The sequence below is a fragment of the Haemaphysalis longicornis genome, unplaced genomic scaffold (assembly GCF_048455015.1).
Source record: "Haemaphysalis longicornis isolate Haplotype H1 unplaced genomic scaffold, Haemaphysalis longicornis Haplotype H1 scaffold_26, whole genome shotgun sequence".
In the NCBI taxonomy this organism is placed as follows: domain Eukaryota; kingdom Metazoa; phylum Arthropoda; class Arachnida; order Ixodida; family Ixodidae; genus Haemaphysalis; species Haemaphysalis longicornis.
This window is the reverse complement of record NW_027526319.1, coordinates 753,584-780,693: the sequence shown is the minus strand read 5'-3', so window position 1 is coordinate 780,693 and position 27,110 is coordinate 753,584. Positions and strand designations below refer to the sequence as shown.

At 46.5% G+C, this 27,110-nt stretch overlaps 1 protein-coding gene across 3 annotated transcripts in view; it reads left to right on the top strand.

Moving 5' to 3' along the window:
* Positions 1-26,845, top strand: part of LOC144172777 (sodium/potassium-transporting ATPase subunit beta-2-like) — a 28,143-nt gene extending 1,298 nt beyond the window's left edge. Inside the window, exons 1-5 of one of the 3 annotated variants that reach the window (XM_077701382.1) lie at positions 12,776-12,945; positions 14,713-14,793; positions 20,053-20,242; positions 21,419-21,711; positions 24,378-26,845. In XM_077701382.1, coding sequence (XP_077557508.1) covers positions 20,201-20,242; positions 21,419-21,711; positions 24,378-24,978 — 936 coding nt within the window. In that variant the 5' untranslated portion in view covers positions 12,776-12,945; positions 14,713-14,793; positions 20,053-20,200 and the 3' untranslated portion in view covers positions 24,979-26,845. Of the gene's footprint in view, positions 1-12,775; positions 12,946-14,712; positions 14,794-20,052; positions 20,243-21,418; positions 21,712-24,377 lie in introns of those variants that run through there. The other 2 variants (XM_077701381.1, XM_077701380.1) reach the window with 2 other exon arrangements.
* The last annotated feature ends 265 nt before the right edge of the window (positions 26,846-27,110 follow it).

Here is a 27,110-nt window from a genome sequence, read left to right as displayed (position 1 = left end):
AAGAAATATTTGACCAGGAGGCTGAGAAGTTAATTGGAAAATCCCCCCGTAGTCCTAAACTACAGAAGTGTAAAGGCCCTTTTGTTTGTGTACACTGTGGAAAACTTCATTCTACTCAGTGCTGTGAGTATCCGCCAGACGAAGATCACATCATAAATAAGGACGCAGTCCTGTTTTGTCAACTGAACTCTGTACTGTTGTAATTTCATGTGCTCATGTTCCGGCTCATTGAGCTCGAAATGCAACAAGAAGCAAGGTTAATGGTTACCTTGTGTATAGTGGGTTTGAATCATCAAAGAATGCATTTTTGTATCAAGTATTTTTGCGCGAGGCAGGTGGTCGACTTGTTATAGCCGAGTTTTACCTCTACTGTTATAAAGAATGTCGGTTTAACGATCTAATTTGCTGTCCCGATACTACTTCTTTAAAACGAGGTTCGACTGTATAGCACCCGACTTTGACGTACTGTCGCATCGCCAAGCGCCTGCACTTGCTACTCAACCAACGGCCGGGACTTTATTGGCGGAAACTAATCTCCCCTGTATCGTACAGATGTGACCGATAGTCATAAATCAAAATTTATTCATTTTCTCGTGCTGCCATCTGAACACGTATATAGCAATCACGCATTCTGCAAAGGCGACAAGGAAACCTATCTGTCCGCGTGTAATGCTTCATATGTCGCACTTTCGCCGTATACAAAGATGCCGCTACCCAAATGCCCTAGGGCCTTCGTATTTTGATATTGGAAGCTAATGTTAGCCCTGGTAAAATGCCGTCCAGCAACGCAATTCTTCGAAGTTGTGAAGCCGACTTCAAAGGGGCACGGTGTATAGCGCTTCATAGCGATACATGGGGTCTTATAGGAGTATTTAATAGGAGGTTGTAGTGCATTCTTACTCTCATATCAGACTCCCTACATTGGCCCTAAATGTCTTCCCAGCGAGGTATTTGTGCATAGTTGTAAAGTCGACTTGAAAGCGGAGGTGTTTAGTAAAGTCGCTATGGTCATCCTCTCTTTGCTATCGGGCAGCTTTATGTCACCTGGAAAAATGTCTCACCAGCGAGGTACTTGTGCATAGTTGTGAAGCTGACTTTAAAACGACTAGCGGAATATCAGAGCGGCTTACGCATTTATCTGGCAATTCCCACTTGGGAGTTCGTTCCCGCAATTGATTTTTGTAACACCTGTTAGAAAAGCACCGCATAGCTGCTGGACTGTAAAGACGATTTTACCTTGTCGCCGATTATAGCACCAACGACAGGACGAAGGTGACGAAACGGGACTAAAAAAGATCATGGCACATACTAACAGAACACTAACCAGTTACTTGTCACAGTATCCACTACGTACTACGTTTGATTGATTGATTGATTGATTGATTGATTGATTGATTGATTGATTGATTGATTGATTGTAGGGTTTAACGTGCCGACGCAGCGCAGGCGATGAGGCGCGCCGTAGTGAAGGGCTCCAAGTTAATTTTAACCACCTGGGGATCTTTAACGACTAGTTACTTCGTACCTTTACTAACTGGCCATGCATACATGCCCTAGTAAAAAGATATGCGGGTGACAATGTGGATCGGCTGAGCGCGCATCACGACATAGACTCATTCTGTACGCGCATACCACACTTCGATAACAAATGAATAGAGCAAGAAAACCGACGGGATGCACGAGCGAGTGTAACTTGGTTACCTTAGAATTACGTCTGCTCTTCTGGCTTTTATAGCCAGCAGCGGAACGTTCTCTGATTGAGTCAGTGGGCTTGTCACAAAAATCAAATATTTTAGCGATAACTTTGAAAAAAAAAAAAAAAGAATTTACATTTGAACGTATACAAGTAACCCCGTGGGTTTGCAAAAACGTTTTAATCGTGATTTGGAATGGGAAAAGTGCTGTAGTTATTATGCTCAATAATTCATAGAATTATGTTACAATCAGTGAATGTTAGTGTCAAACAAGCAGCAGTTACTAAGTGCACGGTCTAGACTGTAGTAACGATAGCATTTAGGGTCCATATTCAGTAGCGGGACCGCCGTACCATTCTGGGGGATATTAAAGTCCGTAAATACAACCCGTTAGTACCTTTTTAGTAAAAGTTTGTTACAAGTACTTTCTGAAGGCGAGCACAGAAACAAGCGAGTGAGTGGCATCTCGCATGTCTGCATGGCTTTCGCGTTTAATAAAGCGGCCACAAAATTCCCACGAATAAAACCTAGATTAGCACCTCACCACGCGTATAAACTACATAAAACTACAGAGGTTCCTGCGTGCAGGTTTCGAGTAGTACAGTCGAAAGCTTTATGACAGCAAACACGGGAGCGCGTGTCGCTTCTAAGTAGACACAGAGCGGTCTAGGGATGGGATGATAAACTTTCGCAGTTCCTACATTCGGCGGATCGGCTCCCTGACAACGATTGATTGCGCTGTTTCCTGCTGCGGTTGCTACGTTAGATATCGGGAAACGATTCCAGAGAATACTTGTGCCGATGAGGAGCTCTTTATCAAGCGCGAAACCCAGCGAACGCATTAGAACGTTTGCTCTTCCCTGCCCGATTGGGTGATAAAAAATGGGTTATCCTCCGTGACGTGACTAGTGCAGCAGGCAGCTGCGCGATGAAGCGGTTTCAGGACGTGCAACCGCTGAACACACAAACTGCGAGAGCGCGCCAGCCTCTCACCATGCATGTATTGAGCGGCACGCGCTCCCATGTTTACTGTCACAAAGCTTTCGACTGTACACGCACACAAATGTGTGCTTGTAATCATGCTAGGAATAAAGGTCGATTTTTTTTATCTCGTAACTTTTTCAGCCACATTAAGAGAATATTGGACATTCGAAGTCACTATTTCGCGAATTTGCATACTCTATTCGATTCCCAAATTTAAACATTCGCATACCGTTGGGTGAAATGCAGCCTGACCCTATCGCGTAGTAAAGGCGTGATTGCGCTGTCGGGCAAAGAAATATTACCGCAGCAAGGTGTGTCATTCGTAATGACGTGCTTTCGAGCACCAAGAAGCCTGAAAATAACCCTCTTGAACGCGCCGGCTGCAGCCTTCACGGTCACGTGATAGTGATGAGTAACGCCGACGACCTTGCGACGTCGAAGGAAGCCTAAAGAAAAAGAAATGGGCAGAGGCGCTCAGATAAACAATGTTTTCTAAAGTAACGTGGGCGCTGGCGCTGTGCCACGCGACTTGCTTGATGAGGTTTTAGTTAGTAAGCTTATAGTGAAGAGAGATTAGGCAATCTAGTTTTCGACGCCCATTACCTATCAATGGATGCTAAGCATAAATTTACACGGCAGCGAACGTGCCCAAGTGCTATTTCTTGCTTCGTTGTGTTACCCAGCTCCTGTTATCCATTTCGTGACTATTCATTTATCGGAAGCCTAGACCACACAGTTCATCTGTAATAAGCAGCGTGATAGAAACACCATGCGTCGACAGCGGCCTCCGCACAAAGTACCGTACACTGTCAAATGGTTTACACCTTTTTCGTCTGTAAAGAACATCCTTGCACCTTGCCAAAAAGCAAAAAAAAAAAGACACCCTTTGATAACAATAATACACCCTTTAAAGGGGTGTGTTGTGGTTTTGCTAGGGCATGAGGGTCTAATAAACTACAAAACACACTTAAAGGAAGGTTTCTTTCGGGGTTTTTTTTTTTGCTACAAAGCAGGGGTTTTACAGACAGTAAAAACTCCCTTTAAGGGTGTAAATAATTTTACAGGGTAGAGACGTCACAGTGGTCCCAAATGGGTTTTCATGCTGAGTCTTTATAATTTTATTTCACACGTTTCATGGTTCATATTGATTTTTTTGTTCGTGCGCAGGTTTAACATCGTAAACATGATAACTATGAGCTAAATTTAGCCCTGAAGACTTGCATACGGGTAGGCATAGCTGGCGTCACGAAGTCGAAAGGGCGCTGGTGCAAAAAAAAAAAAAAAAAATTGGCCGCGTATCTGCTCCTTCCGTTGCAAATGCCGTCAAAAGACGATAGTCTTTATCGGCTTTTGCGAAGTAAATGCCTCCCTTCGGTTTCCCGCTCACCTCTCATGTGTTCCTCTTGCGTCGCGCTCCTCCCAAGGTAAAGACGCCAAAGGTTTGCTTAAATCATTTTAAATTTCCCGCGTTCCGCTGCTCCAAACCGGGTGTCTCGATGCGAACGCTAACGTACGACGAAGACGCGCGTTAATCGAGGCGCCCTACTTCAACGTTTATAGAACCGCGTTTCCCTGGTCCACGTGCGTTGCAAGCAGAACGTGAAACCCATCTAGTGGAACCTTTCGTAACTGTTGCCACTTGATTTCTTCAAATGCCGCCAGAAGCTACATGGCGCGGGCGACAGCAGGCGACGGCGGAGTGATATTTTTTTCTTCAGTTGATGAAGTATTTAATCTCGCCAAAATCAAACATGTACGATTTTTTATAAAGGAACGCTGCAAATATCACTTCTGTATTAATTTGTTGTCTTATATATGCGTAATGTCTTGTTGTTCTTCAACAATATTGACAAGTATGAACATTACACCGGACTTAGACGGGCACATTTAGCTGTGACTATATAAGACTGTTGCGCCGGCATTGTTTCAGTTTGGCCGGGTGGCCGGGGTGGCTGAATCGAGTCACAGACAGACAGACGGACAGACAGACATACAGGCATACAGACAGACCAAAATTTCTGGGTTTAAGTAGCCCAAGAAAGACTATCGTCTTTAAAAAAACAAACAAAAACAAAACGGTGCTTTGTGGCGCATTTTGTCGCTGACAATACCTGTAAATCTACGGCGAAAACTCGGACCACAGCATACTCAATCCTGCAAGATAATTAGCCAAGATAATTATATCATTAAACAACTGAGGCTTTAAATATTAACAGCAAGACGGCAAGTAGTAATACGTGGTGTCGTTATTTTTTTTTTGCATTTTACTTTTTAAGCCACACAGCTAGCCGGCTTTACACATTAACGGCCCCATAGACATATGCTTAATTTTGAAACGAACCCTGACCGCTTGCCTTCGATTTTCGCACCAGCGGAGGTGCGTTTCATTTAGTGTTCCGTTTTAAATTAAGATATCTCTCCCTAGGACACAAGCATTTTCCCCTTACGGGAACAATATCTGTCACCGTATAATGTAGTATTGGCCAAAACCTCCACACGATGAAACAAAAGACTCTGATCGCTTGTTGCTGGTATTTGGTTCCCTACACCGGTTGCCATTTGGGCGTTATGTTCCTCATTATTAGCGGGAGAGATCTCGCCTCCATACCAAGGCCCTGGTCCAGTAGAAATACCATAATCGGTACCTACAGTGAGCCTAATGTACACTCGGATACAGAATAAAAACGACAACGGAAGTCACCCCTGTGCCTCTCCACAGCAGCCGGATGTTCCTCCGCCAGGCGCAAGGATTGCGTTAGTGCGAGTATTTTGAACGTGGCACGAGTCATTCCCGTAATCTTTCAGACTGAAAATGCTCATAAGTTACGGCAGCGACGAGAAACACACTACGTGAGAAAAAGCAGACGATGTCGCCCAGTGGCGTAACCAGAAATATATACCCTGGTGTAGTGATTGGGTGAATTAATTGACGTATTCATGGGAGGTTGTGGCCGTTACTACACCAGGGTGGCCAATCCTGCTCTGGTTAGGGAGTGCGTTGCCGGTCTTAGGCCAAGTTGTCACCCCGGATCCCAACCATGAGGCAGATATGATTCGAAGGATAAGAATGGGGTGGAGTGCATACGGTAGACATTCTCAGATAATGAATGGAAGCCTACCATTGTCCCTGAAGAAGAAAGTGTATGACAGCTGCATCTCACCGGTACTCACCTACGGGGCAGAAACTTGGAGGCTCACTAAGAGGGTTCAACTTAAATTGAGATGATAGGTGTAACATTAAGGGACAAGAAGAGAGCGGAGTGGGTCAGGGAGCAAACGCGTGTTAATGATATGTTAGTAGAAATTAAGAAGAAATGGAAGTGGGCAGGGCATGCAATACGAAGGCAAGATAACCGTTGGTCATTAAGAGTAACAGAGTGGATCCCTAGAGAAGGCAAGCGTTGCAGGGGGCGGCAGAAAGCTGGATGGGCAGATGGGCAGATGAGATCAAGAAGTTTGCGGGGATAAATTGGTTGCAGTTAGCACAGGACCGGAGTAACTGGAGATTAATGGGAGAGGCCTTTTCCCTGCAGTGGGCGTAGATAGGCTGGTGATGATGATGATGATAATGATGATGGTGGTGGTGGTTGTGGTGGTGATGATGATGATGATGATTGATTGATTGGGTAAACGCTTCTTGCGGTCATGGGGGATGCCTTCGTCCTACAATGAATGCAAATGGGCAGATAAATGAAATGAAGCAAGGGTATACTGTTTAGAGCGCACGGGAAGACCTAGTCAAAACTTTCGTAAAAGAACCTTAGTACAGAAAGGTTTGAGTTGCTTTCGGTTTGAGTCAGTGAGTTGCTAACTTTATTTTGCCCGAGATGGGGGTGTAAAACTTTTGCTTCGGTAGCGCCTTCTTGCAACACTGTTTTTAGCTAAACGCGCAGTGCAATGCAGGATATCTGCACGTATCGCGCAATGCTTGTTTTGGTTGTTGTTACAGGCCGGAGCAGTCAAAAAAGAAAACATATCCGCTGCATATAAAAGATGGAGGAGGCGATGGTCCTCCGCAAACTGTGTTGCTCGATCAGCGCCTACATATTTCTGACGAACGTATATCTGAATGCTGAAGTTTTTTTGCCAGCGGCAAAACCAAACACGGGCGGTCAACGGCGTTTACAAAGTGAAATTGTTATCGCAATGAGCACCAGATTTCAGCTCTGTTCTTACAATTCTTTTCAACCTAGTAAAGTATAAGTGCAACAACAATAAATCTCTGCCCTTGGGAAACGCTCGGCGAACGTTGACCCCCGTACGACTCTTTCTCGTTTACCTTTTCAGTCTTTGTTCGGCAATCTAGGTCACACCGAAGCGCTTGCCCACTCTTCATATTTCTGCGTTCAACAGAATTCAAAAGGCTGCCGGTGCCCATTTATGCTTGGCTGGCCTCGTAATTTTAGTGTGCTTTGTGCCCTGCGCCAACGCCTGCCAGGTGCGTCTACCCGTTGTTGCAGTATCACACGTACGTTTTAACAGGGAACGCCACCGGGCGTCGTCCCAACGGTTCCAACAGCCGCAAACGCGGTTTGCCGGCCATTATGTTCCAACGGTATATGCGTAAAAACACACGTGTTTCTTCTAACCAGCTTGCCTGGCGCTTTTATTCTTGGCCGAGGCTTTCTTGCAAGCACGGTAATCGACCTGTACATGATTTTTGGCGGATGAGGCGCATGGCCAACGCCAGCTGTTCTTTTTGAAAATATGGGGGAAACTTGTCCCGTCACCATGCATATTAAGGTACGGAACGCATCCGGAGGCTGTAGAGCAGCAGTGATTAAAAACCCGCGCACCCCTCCGCCTAACGACAACGATGGTTGTACGCGAAGCTTTCCCGGGACGGATTCGTTGGTTGTCTTCTGAGTATAGACTGAGTTTCGATTATGTCGAGATGGAGGAACCGGATAGAGGAACCGGATGGAGGAACCGGATTCATAACGCGAGGAACCCAGGCTCGATTCTGGCCAAGGGAAGCGCACGTTTGTTTCTGTCACTTCACCCGCAATCATTCATCACCATCGTCAGATGAAGTTGGCTTTCCTGCAGGGTGTATTGGCGTTACAGACGCCATCACTTAGAACACTAAAGCTTCGCTTTAAAAATGCAGTGGAACAGCACGTCGGAGGAGCGAAGGCTACGCGCCTCTTTCGGTACCGTGACGCTTACAGATAACCCATTAAAACTGCCGTCTTGAAGCATTGCATAGACAATGGTGACGCAAAATCATGACTGGGTAATCTGCGACCAACTGGCCCCTGCGAGCGAGCAGGCGTTGACAATTCCTCGGAATAAGCGCTCGAAACTGATGCTTTTCGCCGTCGCCTCCAGCAGGCGGTATTTTCAGCCAGCGAAAACTCAATGGGGCTTTTTAATACTGATGTGCACCCTACAATGCAATAATAGCCAAATACCCTTCTCCTTTCCCATGTATTCAAGAAATTGCGCACGCAGAGCGTGTGCAAATGCTCAAGAACTTTCGATCGCTCGCGTGGGTACTTGCACATCGAAATGAATTCGGGCTATGCTGCGTTCACCCGCACAGGAAGATTTTCTAACTATTGCATATGTAGTTTGACCTGAGCAACACGTATAAGCACGTACCAAAAAGTGACATAAACATATTGCTGGGTGATGTAGAGAACAGTTTGCCGCGTTGTGTCTGGAGGACGCCACTACCTTTTCGCTCTTCTTCGAAGAACACTATACTGCTTACTGTATACGCATCTCTGACCGCACTTCCGCAAACACAACCACGCAAAGACAACCACGATAATTCGCAACATCAATAGCGAATAAATGGAATGGTCGGCCCACAGCTACTCAAGGATCACGGCTATTACACACAACCGAGGAAAACTGTGGCCTTCTGCGCGTGTCTTGCATACAGCGTTTTATGCAGTGGAAGGCCCACTTTCCACACCTGCGTCACACGTTTTGCGCGACCATTTAACTAATGAGGAGGGGTCAACCTCGGCACCGACATACGACCTACGGCGCAGAATGCCAGAAGCGCATTCTCGGCCGGACGACATGTCCTCTAGCAGTTGGGAGAAAGGGGGCTGTGTAGGATTTTGTAAAACTTTACCTTCCCTCCTTTAACGAAAGTTGACAGAAGCGCAAAAGCTTTCTCATATCAAAAATAGGTGAACAGTGCTTAAAGACATCCGCTAAAAGTCCGTCCAGCCTTCGCTGAAAGTACGTCCAATGGATTGTCAGGCCTCCAAAGGCCCGAATCGCAAACGAAGAACCATCTTATGCTACGATTTTTCGCGCACTATGTAAACGCACCTACAAACGGTCTAAATCTGTGCCTAATTGTGGTTTATGAAATAAAGGTACTATACTATTGTACTCCTTCATGATCGATGCGTGTATTGTCTTATCAGAACCGTTCCTTTTTCCGCAATTTCCAAGTGGCTGTTTTGACACAATGGAAGCCCTGTTTCACGCATGCGCCGTGGGTCCAGAGATCTCATCAGAGCTTTTCGGTCGACCAACCGGTCTACGGGGAAATTCAATAGTTTCCTGACAGGGCGCCATCGGCCCCACTGAGAAGGCTTTCGCTTTAGACGACCCACGTGCTGTGCTAGACTGCTTCCATGGGTATGCGAATTATTTTTCAAGAGCCGCTTCACGATCACGCCCGCACCGCGCACCTTTGTTTTACACGTGTGGCTGTCAGGCCGTCCAACGCTGCTGGGCGCACACTGAACGCTGACTTATGCAAAAATATATAAGCGGCTTGAGTACCGTCACTAGAGGCCCAGTGAAAGAGAGGAACTTTAACCGAAGTTGTGGTCGGGGTCTTCAATCCAGTACTCCGCTGGTACGGCCGGCTGTCTTCACCAGCTGGCCCGGGTACTGTCCCACTGTTCGCGTGAGGAGTTGGAGATAGAGGGAATATCTGGGTTTAGTTGGGAGAGGTTTTCTAGCGCTAAGAAATACGGCGACTTAGAGAAGAATACGGACGGGACAAACGCTAGACCTACGTTAATTAGTGCGGAAAGTACCCGTCTTTTTTTTTTTTTTTTGCGCTAGAGAACATGTCCCAGTTATCCTAGTACATACTTGCCCAACTTTCTGCACTGATTAACGTTGGTCTCGTTGACATTCCCGACAATATATGGTACAGTGTGCCGGGGGTTTGGCAGTGAATGCAAAGGGCGATGGATGGCGTGTAGTTGTGTTTGGTGTAGGTACATGTTAGTCTGTAGTCGTCTCGGAGGACTTCCTGCTCTTTCGTGGCCTGATCCGTGACTGGAGGGTATAGAAAAAATAACGTTAGAGAGAGCGCGCTCGGGCAAATCTAGCCTCAGGAAATACGTCGTGATCACGTGAAAGCCTAGCGAGTGGCAATACATCTATTTAAAACCGAGTTAACACACAATGTTGAGCTTTAAACGTTGTGTTGCAAACAAGGCAACACATTTTTACATATGCAAAAGTTAAATATATGCCACCAATTTTCGCGTGGCCATTTCTTGGGTGGTGCAATGACAAGCAGTAGTCAGAAGCCATCATTTCCATTTTTGCTTGTGCGCGAGCAGCGTGCAGCTGAAAAATTCATGGCCACTACGTCTCGGTAAATCAAACATGATTCAAAAGGACGTAGAATGGGGCTAGTTGGGGATGGCTCATACTGAATTGCGCTAAGTATACAGACGAATAGGACGCTAACAGGACTGGGATGAATGTCAATCGTTTGGGATGTCAATCGTTTACTAAGGACAAGTCCATAGCACTTACACTCTTTGGCTTCTAGTTATCAGCATGGCTTTGTAAATCCTGCATTTCATGATCACCCGAAGCCACGAACGTGTCATTTATGCACGTGCAACTGTTCCTTCTGATGTGAGGAGCTTCCGCGATTCCCCTAGGTACTGGTACCGACTCCGTGGTAAAAAATAGTTGGCTTGAAAGTGTGGACGTGCGTTCCACTTTTCTGCTAACAGTTTGACAAATCTTAGATAACTTGAATGACGCAGAAAAAAACAGCATCAGTTTCATACCGGTTGGCAACAAGTTTAAAACCGTGTGACAACTAATGTAGGAATACGGGACGGCGGTGAAAATTTAATAGCGAAGCTGTCACCTTTGCCCCTAATGTCGCATTTGTGTTACAAGCGTACAAAGTGCTTCGTGTCACATGGGCTTCATCCTCCTCGAATGTGCCTGAAGAATGGGTAATGTCGCATCTATTCGCGGGAACTTCTGTTTCGCGTATGTATGATGCGACCTGGTCCCCCTGCCAAGCGTTACCTTCCCGATTCACCGGGAATTTTGTGACGTTCGGCTGACCGTTACGCTTTGAGGTGTAAGGGCGTTAAAGGTATACGAGTTCAACGTTCCTTGCCACGTACCTGCGCGCAACGTTATGGTTGACTAGTTAACCCAAACTACAGGCGTGCTACATACCCGAAATGGTAAATTGAGCAATATTCCTTTTTAGGATGTTCGCTTTCATGCAAGTGGAAATAATTGCACAACACTGCGTACAGTCACTGTCAAAATTATAAAAATGAAAATGAGAATAAACTTTGACATCTCCATGCATAGACACTTGGCATGGTAAGACTAGAATGAGGCACACTGGTCAGAGTTCTTCTCAACGATTTTATTGTTATCGCGAACAGTATAGGATGGACTGGTTCTTTGCTGTTGTTTTGAGGAAACTTGGGCTCACATGCTGCAGCGACCCTGATCAACCAACCAGTACTACAGGCAGTCTTGATTTGGTCTCGGTAACAGAGCGATTGTCACTAGCGCTACTCTTAAGCGTTTGAAGCGTTGCGTGCTGGCAGTGCCTATTTTGTGTCGTCATTATCCCACAGGATAATGAGCAAGATTATGCTGTGGACCAGACAACAGGAACTAGAACGAAGTCAGGTGTTCAGCTTTGTTTGTTCAGGTTACTCGAGCATTGTTAATCTTAACCGACCTAAAGTATACCAAACCACCTTTATTTACAGAAAATAGGCATGGAATTGACATACGAGAAAATTTCATAGCAAAAAAGTCCCCCTGAAAAAAGATTTAGTATTGCAAGGGTCGAACCCAGGTCGTTATCGATAGACTCTACCACTGCGTTACGGAAACCAACAAGCAGGCACCTCTTAGCAGTAGATCAAAGTGAAAGGTAGCCCGGGGGTGTGATGCACAATAAATCTGAACATTATTATTTGGTCTCGTCCACAGAATGAGCAGTGCGTTCAATGCCTCACCAGCAAGTTCCATAATTTTGCAGCAGCTTCGCGGTATATTCACTTTTGCAAGGTCGGAATTGGGCATAAATATTGATGCAAAAGCATTGAATGACCCATGGAACCGAAAAGGCGCAGTTTGTTTTGTGTAGCAGAAAAATGACTCCTGTAATAAAGGACGGGAAAAAGAGGATGAAAACGAGTCAAATTAGAATGGAATGGATGACTTTATTGTGGCAAGCAGGCCAACAAGCACTGTTGTGGAATATGGTAATAAGGAGAGGGGAAGATGGTTCAGAGAAAGCTTGTTCACCGCACTTCGAGCGTTCACTTGAGTACATCAGTCATGCATGGTTACGCGGCCCATAGGGGTACCACACGCACTGAGGAACAAGAAATGTTTGGACTTACACAAAGTCTCACTCGCGCAAATTCTTTCTCATCAACTTTAAACGACCGCGTGATAGAAAAGGTCGATCATGGCCTTGGTTGCGGTGAAGCTCGACCAAAAATACCTTTTAGCTGTCGCAAATGCATGTGAACAAACGATGAAGAATGTGTTTTGTCTGAAAAAAACATTTTAAAGTTATTTTGTATTGTAAATATAGGGAAATAATGGGAGTTTGGTTTATTTTTAAATTCTGTAAGAGGAGAGGACATTCAATGTTTTCTAAGCACAGTTGCTCAGCCTTAGCTATTCCAGGTCCCTCAAAGCAATGAAGGACTCTGACTATATTGTACCTCGTGACAAACACAAGAGCGCCCACTCACAATGGAGCAGCACTGCCAGAAATAACCCAAAGAAACGTCAACGCTTGACAAATCCTTCTGAGTTTTTTCAAACATTGATATAAAGGCTTTCTTGCAGCTACTCCGCTTTCTTCAAGTTTTTGAGCGCCCAATAATGACGAAATTATGTCGTGTACTTGTTGTGATTATAGTGTTAAATTTGTCGGTGGCCTTTGCGAATGCGTCAGTTTCTTCTGCTTCAAATGCAGCAGCTGGGACCACTCCTTCTTCAGGATTACAGCAAGATAAACCTCTTTTCTTCTCTAAAGGCAGACGTACGTACGGGCTTCTGTTGGATGTTTGAATGAAACACCCTTTACCAGTCGCAGGAAAGGCAGTCGCTGTTAGTGGGCCTTCCAAGCTATTCCACTCCTTAGGCTTCTCAACTAAAATATTGCTGTGGACTGTTAATTGGCCGTCATGGTTTGAAAACCAACACTGCTGTAGCATCGCTTCATGCCATTTATACCATTTTTTAAAATGTGTCTCGTTATTTTCAAACGCTAAACCCCACACAGCCATTAAATTGTCACCCGAATTAGGCGATGTTGTCACTGGCGCACATTACACGGCTGACAGCCCTCCGAACAGGAAGACACACACGGAGGCGCATAGCCGGATACCCGTACTCGTGCTGGGAGGGCTGACGCCAATTAAATGAATTTCCTATACCATGGTTCATGTCACATTTCTCCTGCCGCTCGTCGCCTACCACGACTGGTGGAGGTTGCATCATAACCCTAACCCTGGCTCAAGCATCGTACCGTTGCGATATCGACACATGCGTGGAGGGTCCGGGGTCCGGTTATTGGTGCAGCCCGGCTCCGCCACGGTCAGCACGCGAACATGTTTCCCCCTCCCAGTGTCCTCAGTCCGTAAGCAGCTAAACCAGCCGCCGAGGCCGTCTTCCACCTTCATATCGTCCGACGTATACCTACGAGCACCTTCGACACTTCGTCATTGCCTTTAGGACATCGTTGGTGTGGTTCAGGGGTTGCGAATGTCATCATTGACACCGTGGCGTCACACCCTTAACTGTTCATAGTCATCACGTTGCTCCTTCCTTACCTTCGTGCACTCACTTCGTCAATGCCACGGCCTTAATCGGGATGATCGGTTTGGACTTCGGGGTTTTGTCACGTGATACACACCACCATGGCACCAACCATCGTGCTCACCCACAATAAAATGCACCCGGCGGAGCGTGTGAATGGCTATTTTAATAAAGTTGACGCCCATTTAGATGATCTGACCATCTACTACGATTCGTACAACCTTTGTCCTGCTGCTGCGTAATGGTATGGCTTGGGATAGCTCGTAGAATAATCCTAGTGACAGTGAAATATTCAAAACTTGGTTCCTCTTGTTGACCTGTGCTCAATTTTTGGTATGTAAAACAAAAAAAAATGGCTAATCGGCAAATGTCTGTAATGAATCACACCAAAAACGTTCGTTGCGTGTATTCGAATAGGTTCACTTCTAAGGCCAAAAATACATGTAAAAGCTACGAGGAAAACACCTGTTGGCAATTTTCATTTCTGCAATGACACGTTTCCGCGGTATACTTTTGGCTATATCCCACGCCTATTTTTTTCGAGAAATATCGCATACATTACAGCGTAAGTACGTAACAACCAATTTTACGCAATAAATCATCTTTAATAACGAAAAACATGAAAGTATTTAGCAGCACGACAACGAATTTCTGGGTTAAACGGCAAGTGTTTAGCTATTAAGAAATACTTTTTATATTTTTCCTACAACAAAATTTCTTGTATGACTGATTATGTAGTGTATACTCAATCGAAAAATTGTCTTGCTTTTTTCTGGTAGTTTTACACCAATGTTTGAGGTGCGTATCTATTAGAAAAGTTATTTTAGTCCAAAAGTGTTAGGATGGTCTTCGATACTGTTCGCGCGGGATAAGTGGTCCCTGATAAATTAAAATAGGATGCCTTTGCTTGAGCACTGTCTCTGATAATGCCGTTATTGTAGAGTTTTACACGTAACGCTGCTCTAATTTATGTGCCTATAACATGCAGGATGCCCCAGGCGTCAGGTCTGGCGGGTATGCCAGAGCAGCAGCTGCGGAGAGTTCAAATGCTACAACGTATTCCACCCTGGTACGCGAGACTTGTGCTCCCCTGACTGCTGGACCGGCTGTTTCTGCCGGTGGCCTTGGTTCAGAAATAGCCGCGGCGATTGCGTCAGTTTGTTTTGGTGCTTGTTTCACAGAGACGGAGTGCGGCACTATCCAGGTCTTGTATAGCAACACAAGACGAACCAACGTACCGCTCTGGGTGAATGCATATCTATGACAAGAACGGCCTGTTATTAATAAAAAACAACATACGCCGAAATAGGGTTGAACATACCCGACCTCATTATGTTATGTCCGCTGTGTTGTAATGCATATAAACAATCAAGCATGTCAATTTCTAAAGCAGATGTGTGGATAACGGGCGACGTAAAATAGTTTAATACTCGCAACCTACGAAAATTAAGGCCCCTGTTACGTACTTCGTAAAAAGAAAGTCATCTGATAGGTGAGGTTATGGAATCTTTTCGTTATAAAGACATAATAAAAGGCTTACTCTCTGGACACTACACTGAACGTTTATAATTTATTGTCGTTTCATGACTGCGGACACTTTTTTATTGGATGTCATGATATTAGCTTGAAAGGGGAACAAAAGTGAATTAGCCGGAGTCTATTGTGGCAGCGTTGCGCAGTTCACCATATATATTTGGCTATTCAGCGTAAATATACAAGCGCGGTTTCTCTGCAACGGGTGCAGAAAATGAAAAAAAGGGAGACCCTGCGATGTGTAGAGGTAGATGACCACTGAATGTGTATGAAACACACATTACACGCATATATTTGTCTCATAATTTGGTCATAGTAGTGACTAGTTTTTTTTACAAACCTCGGGAGGACTTGAGTTTTATTCTAGAAGACATAAAGTGGGCTGTCCGTTTCTCTCTCGCAGAAGCCCATGTATTCCGAGTGAACGGAAATTTCACGACCTTTGCAAATTCATTGAGCAATACATAACTAAGAAAAAAAATTAGCTGTAACGGTGCAATCAGCGGCCCATTGCGATTCATTAACAGCGGAGCTGTCTTACAAGCCTTAAGTTCACCGTTGCTGCAAAAAATACCAAGAAAGTGCCGAGTGCTCGCGAGCGCGTGCCTCGCGGCGACCGCTGTGTCCCCGGCTCGCGGGGTGTCCCCGGCCCCCACCCCCTTCCCCCGAAAAACTCCAGCGCTGTTGTCGGACGCATGTAAACAGCAACAAACTCCAGTAATGCTAAACATGAAAAGGGCGCTGTGACCTGCTTGCGGAGGTCACCGCGGCTGCCGCATTCTCGGTGCGCCATTATGGATAATTGGAGGCATGGCTACGAGTGGGCCAATCCTTCCCGAGACGACTTGCAGATCCCGCCACCGCTGCCCCGAGTCGATGACGAAGAGTTGTTAGAAGTCTGCAATGCTGAGGATGACTTTGCATCCACCACTCGCCGCGAACAAGACGACGACCTCTTCGATGCCTATGGCGACAATTGCTAGCACCGCAACAATGCAAATTTCATGAACTGCACACCGCCACCATGGACTTGAGGAGCGCAACCTCATCCGGCTTGTGGGAGCCTGCATTATAAGCTGAATCACGTCTGTCACTCCATACCTCCACCTGAAAAACCTGAGCAAGGTAAATTGGACTGCATAATACGCAAAGCCTATAAACAGGCCGCGGTCACTCCCATCACGGCTTCCACCGAGCGTTTCATGGCTATGGGTATCCGTAGGATGTGACGAAGTTGAAAACAGTTTGCAATTTTTTGTCACGTCCAGGTTTTCGTTACATGCAGGTTTCCAGTTAAGGTTGGCGGGAACGAAGCAAAATGCTAGACATCAGTGAAGGGGAACTGTCCCTTCATGAATTTATTTTACAGCGAAATACTGCGTGAGCTGGGCCTCCTGCTTTCGCACGAGCTTAGGCACTATACAGCGCTCCAAAGAATCAAAATGCGTGAGCTGCACCTCCTGCTTTCGCACGACTTCAGGCGCTACATACAGCGCTCCAAAAAGCCAGGCCACTTGCCCCCGCATTCACAAACGTACCTTAAGTATCACTTTTGCCTTTTCACACTTTTCAGCGCCTTGATGCGTTACAAGAACCAAACTTATGCTCAAAAGGTGCCTTTTTGCGAAGTTGCTGCTCTTTAGCGCACTCGAGACTGTTCAGAGGGCGCTAGCTGGGATACTGCACCAGGCGGCAACATTATTCTTTCTCGCCAGCGGAGACGGCATTTAAAATTGTCCGCTTTTCTCGAAAATACACCGCTTTTTGTTTTCTAGCAGCAGCAGCACACATCACCGACGAACCGATACCAGAGATGTATAAGCGGAGACTCGCGACCACACGCCGGCAGGACGGCCCGAACAGGACGACGAACCGAAACTGCACTCATACGTGGAAAGTCACGGTAGTTTGCGGTGGGGGCGAAAAAAAAACGTGAAAAGTAGTTACTGTTGCTAGCTGGTGCGGTGTCACGCTACACAAGCAAAAACAGAAGTGACTGCGGCGTTAGCCATGAATTGGTGCTAGCCGCCTGCGTTCATCATCATCATCACCATCATCACGGCGAATTTAGTGTTTAGGTGATTCCAGACGTTTTGTTGATGCTGGCTCCTTTATGGTTGTGCTAGTATTTGCTAAATTAGTTCATTTCTATGGTGGATTCTTGAGTAAAAATGCAAAAAACAGTGAGTGATCAGGTCGGCGACTTCGGTACGTCAAGGTTAACCGCCGCGACCTTCCGTTACATAAGGGTCGCAAACACAAGGCTTTCAATGGGGATGGCAGTGGGGTGGCAAACTTTGCTAAATCCAAGAATTTTTTTACATAGATGTTCCTCACATCCAGGTGTAACTGTAATACCTTCATGGAAGTTGTTGAAGCGCAGCGCACATCCCATCACAAGCGATTATCTAGAAGTCGCGAAAGACGCCTTCTAGTGCAGAAACTCAGCATTTCGTACGCGAGCCAACATGGAACCAAGACTTCACTCCCGCTTCACCTTCAAAACTACGTCTTCCCCAGAAGCATGCACCTGGTACACCACCAGAATCGCCGTCATGCCCGAGCGTCTGTCCTGCACCAGCGTTTCAGAGATGATCCTGACGCATGTTATGCTGACGCCGCTGAGTACCTGACTACCCAGCGAGCTACACTTACTCACATGATTTGGTTTTGTGAAGCTCAGCCAAGAACTTTACGAGTACCCTTACGCATTACGAGTGCGGAACAGCGGGATACCGCTTTGCTTAACACCGACCCCGAAATACAGATCAAGGTCGTCCAACTGGCCGAAGATGCCGCTCGCTCCCAAAGGCTGCAGGGCGCCATCTGAGGAGGAGAAACCAAGGAAGACTATGACTTCCCCTTCCTAAGTACCCACTTTTGGGGAAAATAAAATCATCATCATCATCATAATCAGCTGTGCAAATAAACGATGATACTGAAACTAACTGTGTGTCCGGCAATGTTCACGTAAAACAGCTTCGCCTTTCAAGTATTACGTGTGAGTGAAAGCTTCCATGAATGCTTTTTTTCACCGTACAATGTTTTTAGCTCAATTCTGCACATTCTTTTTGTATATAAGGGTAGTTTGCGATATCCTTCTTGCAGATTGAGAGGTGGGTTGCGGCATTTCAACAGGCTTAATCAACGTTCTGCATCGCACCGGTAGTAACGGGCTTGTACCCATCCCAGAACAAAATATCGCTGACAGTTGTTACCGTTATTGGCCATGCAAGACCCGACACCCAAAGTAACCTCCTTTCCACCGTAAGTAACCACCCAAAGTAACTTGCACTGTCAACATACCCTTGAGAGGGTACGCTGACATGGCAGACGAGTGGGAATTGGTCCGTCTGTGATCTTCGACAGTAGCATTTATCGGCAGTGGCCAATCCACCTGAATGGGCATGTTGTTATGCCAACCTCACTCGACCAGGCTTCCTTGCGTCTTTCCCCGAACTTCCCCTTTCCGTCGACGTCTTCACAAATAAAGTGCTAACGCAAGCTCTACCCTTAAACTCATCGAAACGTTGAGAAGATGACACACCCTTTTGGTCGCAGAATCAAGCCCGTTTGTCTCATTCACTCCAAGGAAACCCTGTGGTTCAGCTTCAGCAGAATGCACAGAAATGACCAATCCATGCCAACAACCAAGCGAATTGGGAAAACCGCAGGAGCGTTTACCCCACTTCACTCTAGAAATGTGATTCCCGCTATGGCACGGCGCCATACAGAACGTTATGCTTGCAGATCGAAATTTTCAGCCAGATCGCATGATCGACATCGTGAATTGATGAAATTTTATGGTTGGCTTTATAGATCCGTCAATAGCACGTATATCAGTGAAGCTGAATGACAGGATTGTCTTGGAGGGGGCTCGCTAAGGTGACACTGTAGTCACACGCAATTAGGAGGGCAACCAGGAGACATACTGGTGCGCTGCAGGATTGGATTCACCTCGCGCGAAAGGGCAAAACTTCTTGGTGTTCGCGCTCGAATGAAGAATACGAGACTTTGCAGAAGAAACGTGCAAGCCTGAAGCAGGGGTATAAGTACGACACGACACTGACACCCGTGTTATAATAAGATTCCATCTAGTCGAAGAATCATCAACACGTGCTCTAATGTGACGTGCATCTCACAGCTGAGGAATTTCTGTAGTGAGAGAGTAAAAGATTCGGCCGAGCACACTAACTGTGGCACATGATGCTGTACGTTGTAGAGAACTGGGATTTTGTGTCACCCCTTATAAACGATAAAGGAGCTGGTATAGACTAAAATTTTTAATGTTCTTAAATTAAATCCAAAGCTTTCCACCCTGCACCTGTCAAGGTCATTAATCGCGTTGCCATTGACCTTGAGCCACCAGCGCGAAAGCTCCGCCTCCCTCATTGCTTCGCTCGCTCGGAGCCAAACCGCTGCGGTTCCACGTGACTGGGCGAGGGTGAAACGGCTGCTTCGCCTGCTCTTGATCGCTGAGCGCCGGCGGAGGCATGTGTGCGCGCTCTTCAGCGCAAGTGAACCACGTGACTTGGGGTTTAAAAGCTGCGTCACTGACGCGTCGCTTGGTTCCTCAGTGTCGCCATTCATGGTGCGCCGGATGGGCTATCTGTTGATGTTCTTCAATGCAAGCAGAAGGACGAATGCAATTCTCCAGTAAAGATAACTAAAAGTCAGGCTGCGAAACCTCAAGCGAAGGCAAACTTTCATGAAGCGCTGTGTGCGTGGTCTTTGCTTTCGCCCCTAATAACTAGGTTTACAAGTGTTAAAACAGAGCATTTTTTTATTTTTTCAGGTTTCTCAACCTTAAAAGCGCTTACAGATGTGAACTTCAAGCCACAAGCGCCGTGTCATCAGGCCTTCTTGCATCATAGGCCGTGCGGTGGTGACCTCCAGAGGGCCCCGTCGATCGCCGCTACAAGAACTTTCGCACAGGCGCAGCCATGGCACTTCCAGAAACCACAGCACAAGATCCTGCGGAAAGGGTGTGTACTTCTCCCGCTCTCCGATGTATTTCCTTGCACCTGTACTAGGCTGGTGTGGTGCAAAAGTGCTTTTCATGTACAATGTGTGTTCTGAAATTAGGTGACGTGCATAAATATTCCACCAACATTGGTTACATGAAGGAAATAAGGGTTTGCCACATATTATTGCGTGACGTGATGATAAAAACGATAGGAGTCGGTGCCGCAACATATTCCGAATGCATGGCAATTTGGCGAACACGAGTACGGTCGCAAAAGCATTCTAGCTCGCTGCAGGATGGACACGCTCACTATCAGTATATAGGGAACGTGAGATTCTCGTCCTTTGCGTAAATGAGGCTTTGCCCCGACTTGCCCCGGCTTCAGAAGTCCTCAACGCGGTGTTTCTCGCACGCCCCTCGTACACTGTGCCAACCGTACTTTGCTTTCTAACTGCTTCAGGGGTCAAATTTGCTTGCTTTAGCCGCGGCATTGACCGTCTGTCGCTCGTTTGATCGTCCACCAGCATCGGAATTTCGTCGCCGGCATTCCATGCCCTCCTGTTTTGCCACCCTGCCCTGCCTGTGCACTTGGTTTTATAACGCGTACAAGCGGTGACGAAAGTCCCGGAATCCGTCGAGGCGGTGTTGGACGGGTTTGTCGGAAGAGGCAGGTGGCGAGCCGTGCTTCTACTTCATGTCTTTGGCATGCACTTGCACCTATGACATTCCCGATGGCCGGAGGCCGCGTTTTGTGCAGTCGGCTGAACACATTGGTTAGGGGAACGTATAATCATTTGTTATCACTGCATCAAAACGAGCAAAAAAAAAGAATAGTCAGCAGCTAAGAAAAAATAGAAAAAAGCTTAATTACGCGGCTATACATTGCCGCGAAGCTCCAATTGACGCTATGCTCCGGTCATAGCGTGTATATTTGCCTTGACAAGCCCTATACGTTTCCTGAGCGATACGAGTTAACATGAACGTCTGTTGTGCCTAAAATGGGACTAGAGTGAGTGCCTTTCCGCTTCCATTTCGTCCTCTTCCTTTTGCCTCTTTTTATCTTCTGAACCCCACTCCCTCAGTGCGGGGTAGCAAACCGGGCTCTACGGCCTTTCTTTCGTTTTTTCTACTCGTCCTTCTCCACTGTGCGAGGGTGACGTCCCTGCCTTTGCGTCCCATTCTTTGTTGTGGACAGGTTCCTCTTCAAACGGTTTCTGCGGTGGGCGGCGAACGTGAGGATGGAGTGGCTGCGGCAAAAGCTCCGGGTTCTCGGCCCACAGGTCGACGGCAGACAGACTCGGGCTTCAGCTCTTGGTTCTCCAGACCCCGTGTCAAGTGGATGGTCGTTGCGCTGGTGGCGGTGGTCCTGCTGTTCGTGATCGTGCTCGCCGCCGCACTGCTCTCAACCGGAAAAGGGGCAGGCCAGAGTGATGGTGCTTCGGTGTTAACCTTCTGGCCAAAGCCAGAGCCGGGACATGACCTGATCTGGTGAGAAGAACATTGGTCACTGTGCGGGGAGTAGCGCGCCTGATACTTGTACTGAAAGCGCATGCCTAATATGCGGTTTCGCTTTCTAGTTTGGCCGGTGGTCTTGTTATAAGAACAAGGTCAGTTAAAATATATTTCAAAAATACCAAATCTGCAGTGTCACCTTCTTCAGACTTTTGAGCCATTCGCGAGGCCATTCTATACGCTTAGTATGGCATGGGCAAGCCGTAATTTTCCTGTGACCCCCTAGCCTTCACTTGAGATAACTAGGTTGCAAAGCTGCCCGTCCAGCTCTCGGTGTTTAACCAGCAGTCAAGAAGAGAGATGAACCGTAGAAAAACAGAACTACGCAAATCGTAGTCGCCGTGACAGATGGGCAGTTTCTTTTGTATCAAACTCAAGAAAGTCTGCATTACATGAACATCAGCCATTTTTTTAACCATCCGGCAAGCGCCTCGCGTTATGATCAGTGTACGCTACCGGAAAAACGTACTTTTCTAAAAGAATTGTCAACAACCACCCGGAACTTGAGAAATTTTCTCATTCAGCTGGACCTTTCCGGCGGCCAGACATGATACACTTTTTTTTTTTTTTTTTTGGCAGGCACATAAGTCTAGGAGTTACGACTATTTTCTTCTATTATTTACACTGAAACGTCGTACTACAGCGCCATTCCGGGGTTGCGGCTGCTTAAAGCATGCTCCTTTAGCTGGCGCGCGATGGCTCGTCTTTACCTTCTGCGTCCTCTTCCAAATGCCAAGCTTTTTGTGGCTCTTGTAATGAAAATGTGGTACTTTTCAAACCGCTGCAACTTTATAACGTGTGCTGCGGCTTAGGAGGTACCTGCTGCCTATACTCCGGAGCAATGTTTGGCCGAAAAACGCTTCCGGCCTTCTCCACGCTGAAAAATATTGAAGTTTGAGAACTTGCTCACAGAGGTGTTGGGCGATCCGGTCGCCTATTAATCCATGTCTTAGCACTGTCGCTTCAGAAGTTTTTCCTCTAACCTGGGCTGACTCACCCGGTTATGCCTTGCCCAAAAAATTTGTTGAAATGACCTATTTCGGAATTGTTATCCACTGCGCAGAATTCATAGTTGAATCGTCCCTATTGTGTTTTCTTTTTAGGCGACCGGGCTGACGTGACCGGATCTTTGCGGTTGAAACCAGCCGAAACTGGTCGTCGGCGCGACTTTTTTGTTTTGTTTTTGGTGGGCTTGGCGCCGCAAAGGACAGCGCGAAGAATTGTGTTTATTTAGCTGTTGATTTTGTTCTGCTTTTGTAGCGTTTCTCTACGACGCCGTTTGTAATCGCCATATTGTCATAATCGTCATAACCGTGATATTATTCGTATTTCTTCTTTTCGAGTTTATCGGTCAATGTCGCTGGAATAAATATTAAGAGAAAATAATAATATGCAAAGCACTGAAAAATAAACTTCATTCATTCATTCATTCATTCATTCATTCATTCATTCATTCATTCATTCATTCATTCATTCATTCATTCATTCATTTGTTCATTCATTCATACATTCATTCACTTTTTATTAATACTGTTCACCCAGAAGTGGGCCGTTAAAGTATGGACTACAAATGAATACGAAACTATGGAATGAAAGTATGGAATACAAAATGAATGCAAAAATTACTCACGCAATAACTACACTATAAAAGTCGTAAGAAGATTTCTGGGTGCTGTTGCAAGCGCACGCTGGAAATACTCCATAAAAAAATGGAACACGCTTGCAGTGCAATACACACGCGCAGAAATACATGATGCATTGACGCTTCGAGACGGCACTTAGCACCACCCTGGGAGCCTGCACTTACAAAAAAGTATGCAGTGTCACCCAGTCAACAAAAACATACACGCACACAAAAACCGAAAAAAGGTACTTGTTTGTGTACAATGAACACCCCATTGAGTGTTTAACTAGCCCAGCGCCACCATACGATTTATTAAAAGAAATAAAAGCGATGCACAAACCGCTGCAAGGTTATCTATTGACAACGAAAGCATAGAAAAACAAAGATCTCCACTTCGAAGGTAACTGCGCGATGTACATTGCATGAATAAATGAAAGACGAAACAATACAAACACTCACTCGCACTTCACAGGAAGTTTTGTAATAAGTGTCCTACAGAATGTCCTCGGAGTTTATAGACAAGCACGGAGTGTTTTCCGCATAACGTTTATTTTATTTCAAACATCGCGGTGCAGCGCATGCTAAAGACATCACCAAATCATTTAATCATATAGAGGGATACGTTGAGAGTGTAGGAGCTACACCTTACGGAGGAATTGCGCCAATGACAACGCACAATGTCCTGGAAATCCAACTTCGATAGATAGCTTTCGCCGATTAGTAAATCGGGCGTGTGTAAAATAAATGGGCTTTTGTCACACTGCATTACATGCTCCATGGGTATTTAGCGAGCACCGTTGTGACGTAACGTACTATTTATTTGATATGTATTACTTGTTTAGACTTGATCACCACAGCCAGGACACCAAAGATAGAATTGTTTTGTTCCATTCATGGGTGGGCAGCCATATGGTTGATGCGAAAGCCGAACTTCAGGATTCCAGCTTGGAAACTGTACAGCGCTGATGGAATCGGTTTTGCGTTACACAACTTCAACTTTGTTCATCCGTCAACGCAGGTTCCGCGCCGGGAACTTTCCGGGTGCACAGCCAGGATGGCGAAACCTCACGGCGCAGCTGGAGACGCTCGTTGCGGGCTACGACTCTGTACAATCCCAGCGCCAGTCCGACGTCATCCAGTGCTTCGGCCAGCGGCCCGAACTAGGGAAAGTGTGCTCCTTCGATGCCAACACCGTGGCTGCGCCGTGCACTGCAGATTACGACTTCGGATACCCGAGAGGCAGTCCGTGCGTGTTCATCCAGTTCGCCAACGTGTCGGGCTGGGACCCCGAGCCGCCATCACTGAATGACTCGTCCCAGGTTCTGCCGGAAGAGTTGCAGCCGCTGTTAAAGCCAGAGCTGCTGCCTCTTCACTGCGATGGAGACACGCCAGCGGACCGCGAGAACATCGGCGACTTGGTGTACTCGCCGTACCAGGGGTTTCGCACCGAATTCTTTCCGTACACCGGTCACCGAGACTACATGCCGCCGCTGGTGGCCGTCCAATTCCGGAGACCGGAGATAGGAGTGCTTATTGGTGTCCGCTGCCGTCTTTGGGCGCGAAACCCACCTCCCGGCAAAGTGTCGACGGAGATTATGTTTCACCTGCTTGTCGACTGAAGGAAAAAAAAAATACAGCGGACAGAGTCGTAGGCACAGTGTAGCAAGCACGTCTGGTCACTATATTTTACATCAAAGATTTGCGGAGGCTTCTGCTATGCAGAGGATAATGGCCACTGTTTATGTCGAATTCTGGAGAGTTGAGAGAGTTTCGGCACTTTTAGCTATGTCCGGTAGTCGCAACTCCTAACTACGTGCTGCAGAGTTGGTTGCTTTCGAGTACGAGACCGGTTCTCCAGTGCAACACACTACGGTTTTATAGATGAACATATGGTGTCCCATGCAAAAGGTCACAACAGAATAAATTCGCAAGTTTGAACATGAGATAATGTAGAATGAAAGAGCTGCCCCGTAAATGCAGCAGGGAAACCTTGTTTAACGGCGTCTTGCAGCATATAGAAGAAATTGACGCTCAACCGAGAATTCATACGGAATGCCTTACTGTGCCTGATCATCACCTTGATCTTCTCGCTGAAGTAATTTACCGGTTATGCATGAGGCACGACAATGAAAGCAACGCGACGGCGTTGCCGCGCGCTGTTTATTGTCCTTCTTTCAAACCGATTGCGTGTGCATTCAAGCACGTGCGTAGAAATATTTTGTGTCATCACAGCACCTATGCCCAAGCTGTGTGTACATGTCTAGGCCGGCCGAAGTGCGGTGGTTCAGTGGTTGATGTTTCTGCTGGTTTTGAGTGTACTATACGCTATTGTAAGGGCGTGCAGTACATATTTAACAACTTTCGGAACCACTTGCCCATCATGCCGCACATCTCTCTCGGCACTGACACCGAAATTTTCCTTACGACAATCATCACTTCACATCATGATAACGGCGGATCGTGCTATACGGTCTTCACAGCTCCATCGTGTTGGTTATCGTGCCCTGCACCGACTGAGATACACCGCCCTTCAGTGTATGCAGCAGGATTGCATAACAGACCGCCTGATCAACTTGCATCAGATTGCTGGGAATTGTATGAGTGGATGTTAGCATGTACGACTGTGTATCACAGTGATATCATTATGCATCTCTTCATGATCATGCATCATATCTGAGTTACCTATTAATCGCTTTGAAAGAATCAGCAATGACCCATTCGACGAACCACGCCGGTTACTGAAAATCTATGTAAAAAAACTCGGGCGAAATGGAAAAAGACAGCACACAAGCGACCCAAATTAGAGGGAAACGACGGCTCTACGCCTCATCGTTCGTGTTTTTTCTGTCCTTGTGTTTTTTCACGCATTTTCCATGTAGCAATCTTCCAAGCACCTTAGTTTGGATATACTTACCGCGATCCTATTTCAGCGCGAAAATACGCTTGCGGTGTACCACAAGCCCAATTGTGGTACCGAACTGCCTTCGTTGAATTTATGTTAAGATTTGAGAACTCAAAACGGGAATTTCAATAAATCGTAACTGGTCGAGCCCTACTCCATTCAGCTTCTGTTGATTACTTTCACGTTTCCTGCAATGGCATCTGTACATGCATATAATACTAAAATGCCCCTATTAAGCCTGACAGAAAAAAATGCGGCTCTTCTAGCAGGCACGCCCGTCAACAAATACATAAGGTTGCTTCACTTGTGTAGTGTCATCGATGCAGATTTTCGCTGGTCAAACGTTTGGCTGTAGCCGGGTGGATTCTAGCCGTGCTTGCCAAAAAATGACGAAGGTACTCAAACGGTCAACGTACCATAAGTCAGTGCCTCTCCAACAGGTCGAAGGCCTCGTAGGTGATGATATGAGTATGTGATTGAGTGAGTGAAAAACGTTTTATTGAGCCGGCGAAGTGGGAGTGGTTCCCTATTCCAGGAGAACATGTTATGAGTGGTCAGCCGTTTCTCTGCCGCTGGTCACCAGGTTCTCCCACAGCTCAGGGGTGGGAAGGGGGGTGGAAGAGGGTGAGGTTGGGGTTGTGCTTGCACTGTAGTATGATCAAATCAGCAATTTTCGGTGCATCAGCCAATGCTGAGATACTAGCGGAGTGCTGCTAAGCCCTGGTTAAGAAGGAAACTTAGAACAGGCAGTCTCAGCAAAACGTTTCTTCGTACCTCCCGGCCACGCAACAAAATTGTAGCCAATTGAGCATTAGCCACTGGCTGTGTCCATTTCGTTTGATGTCAGGC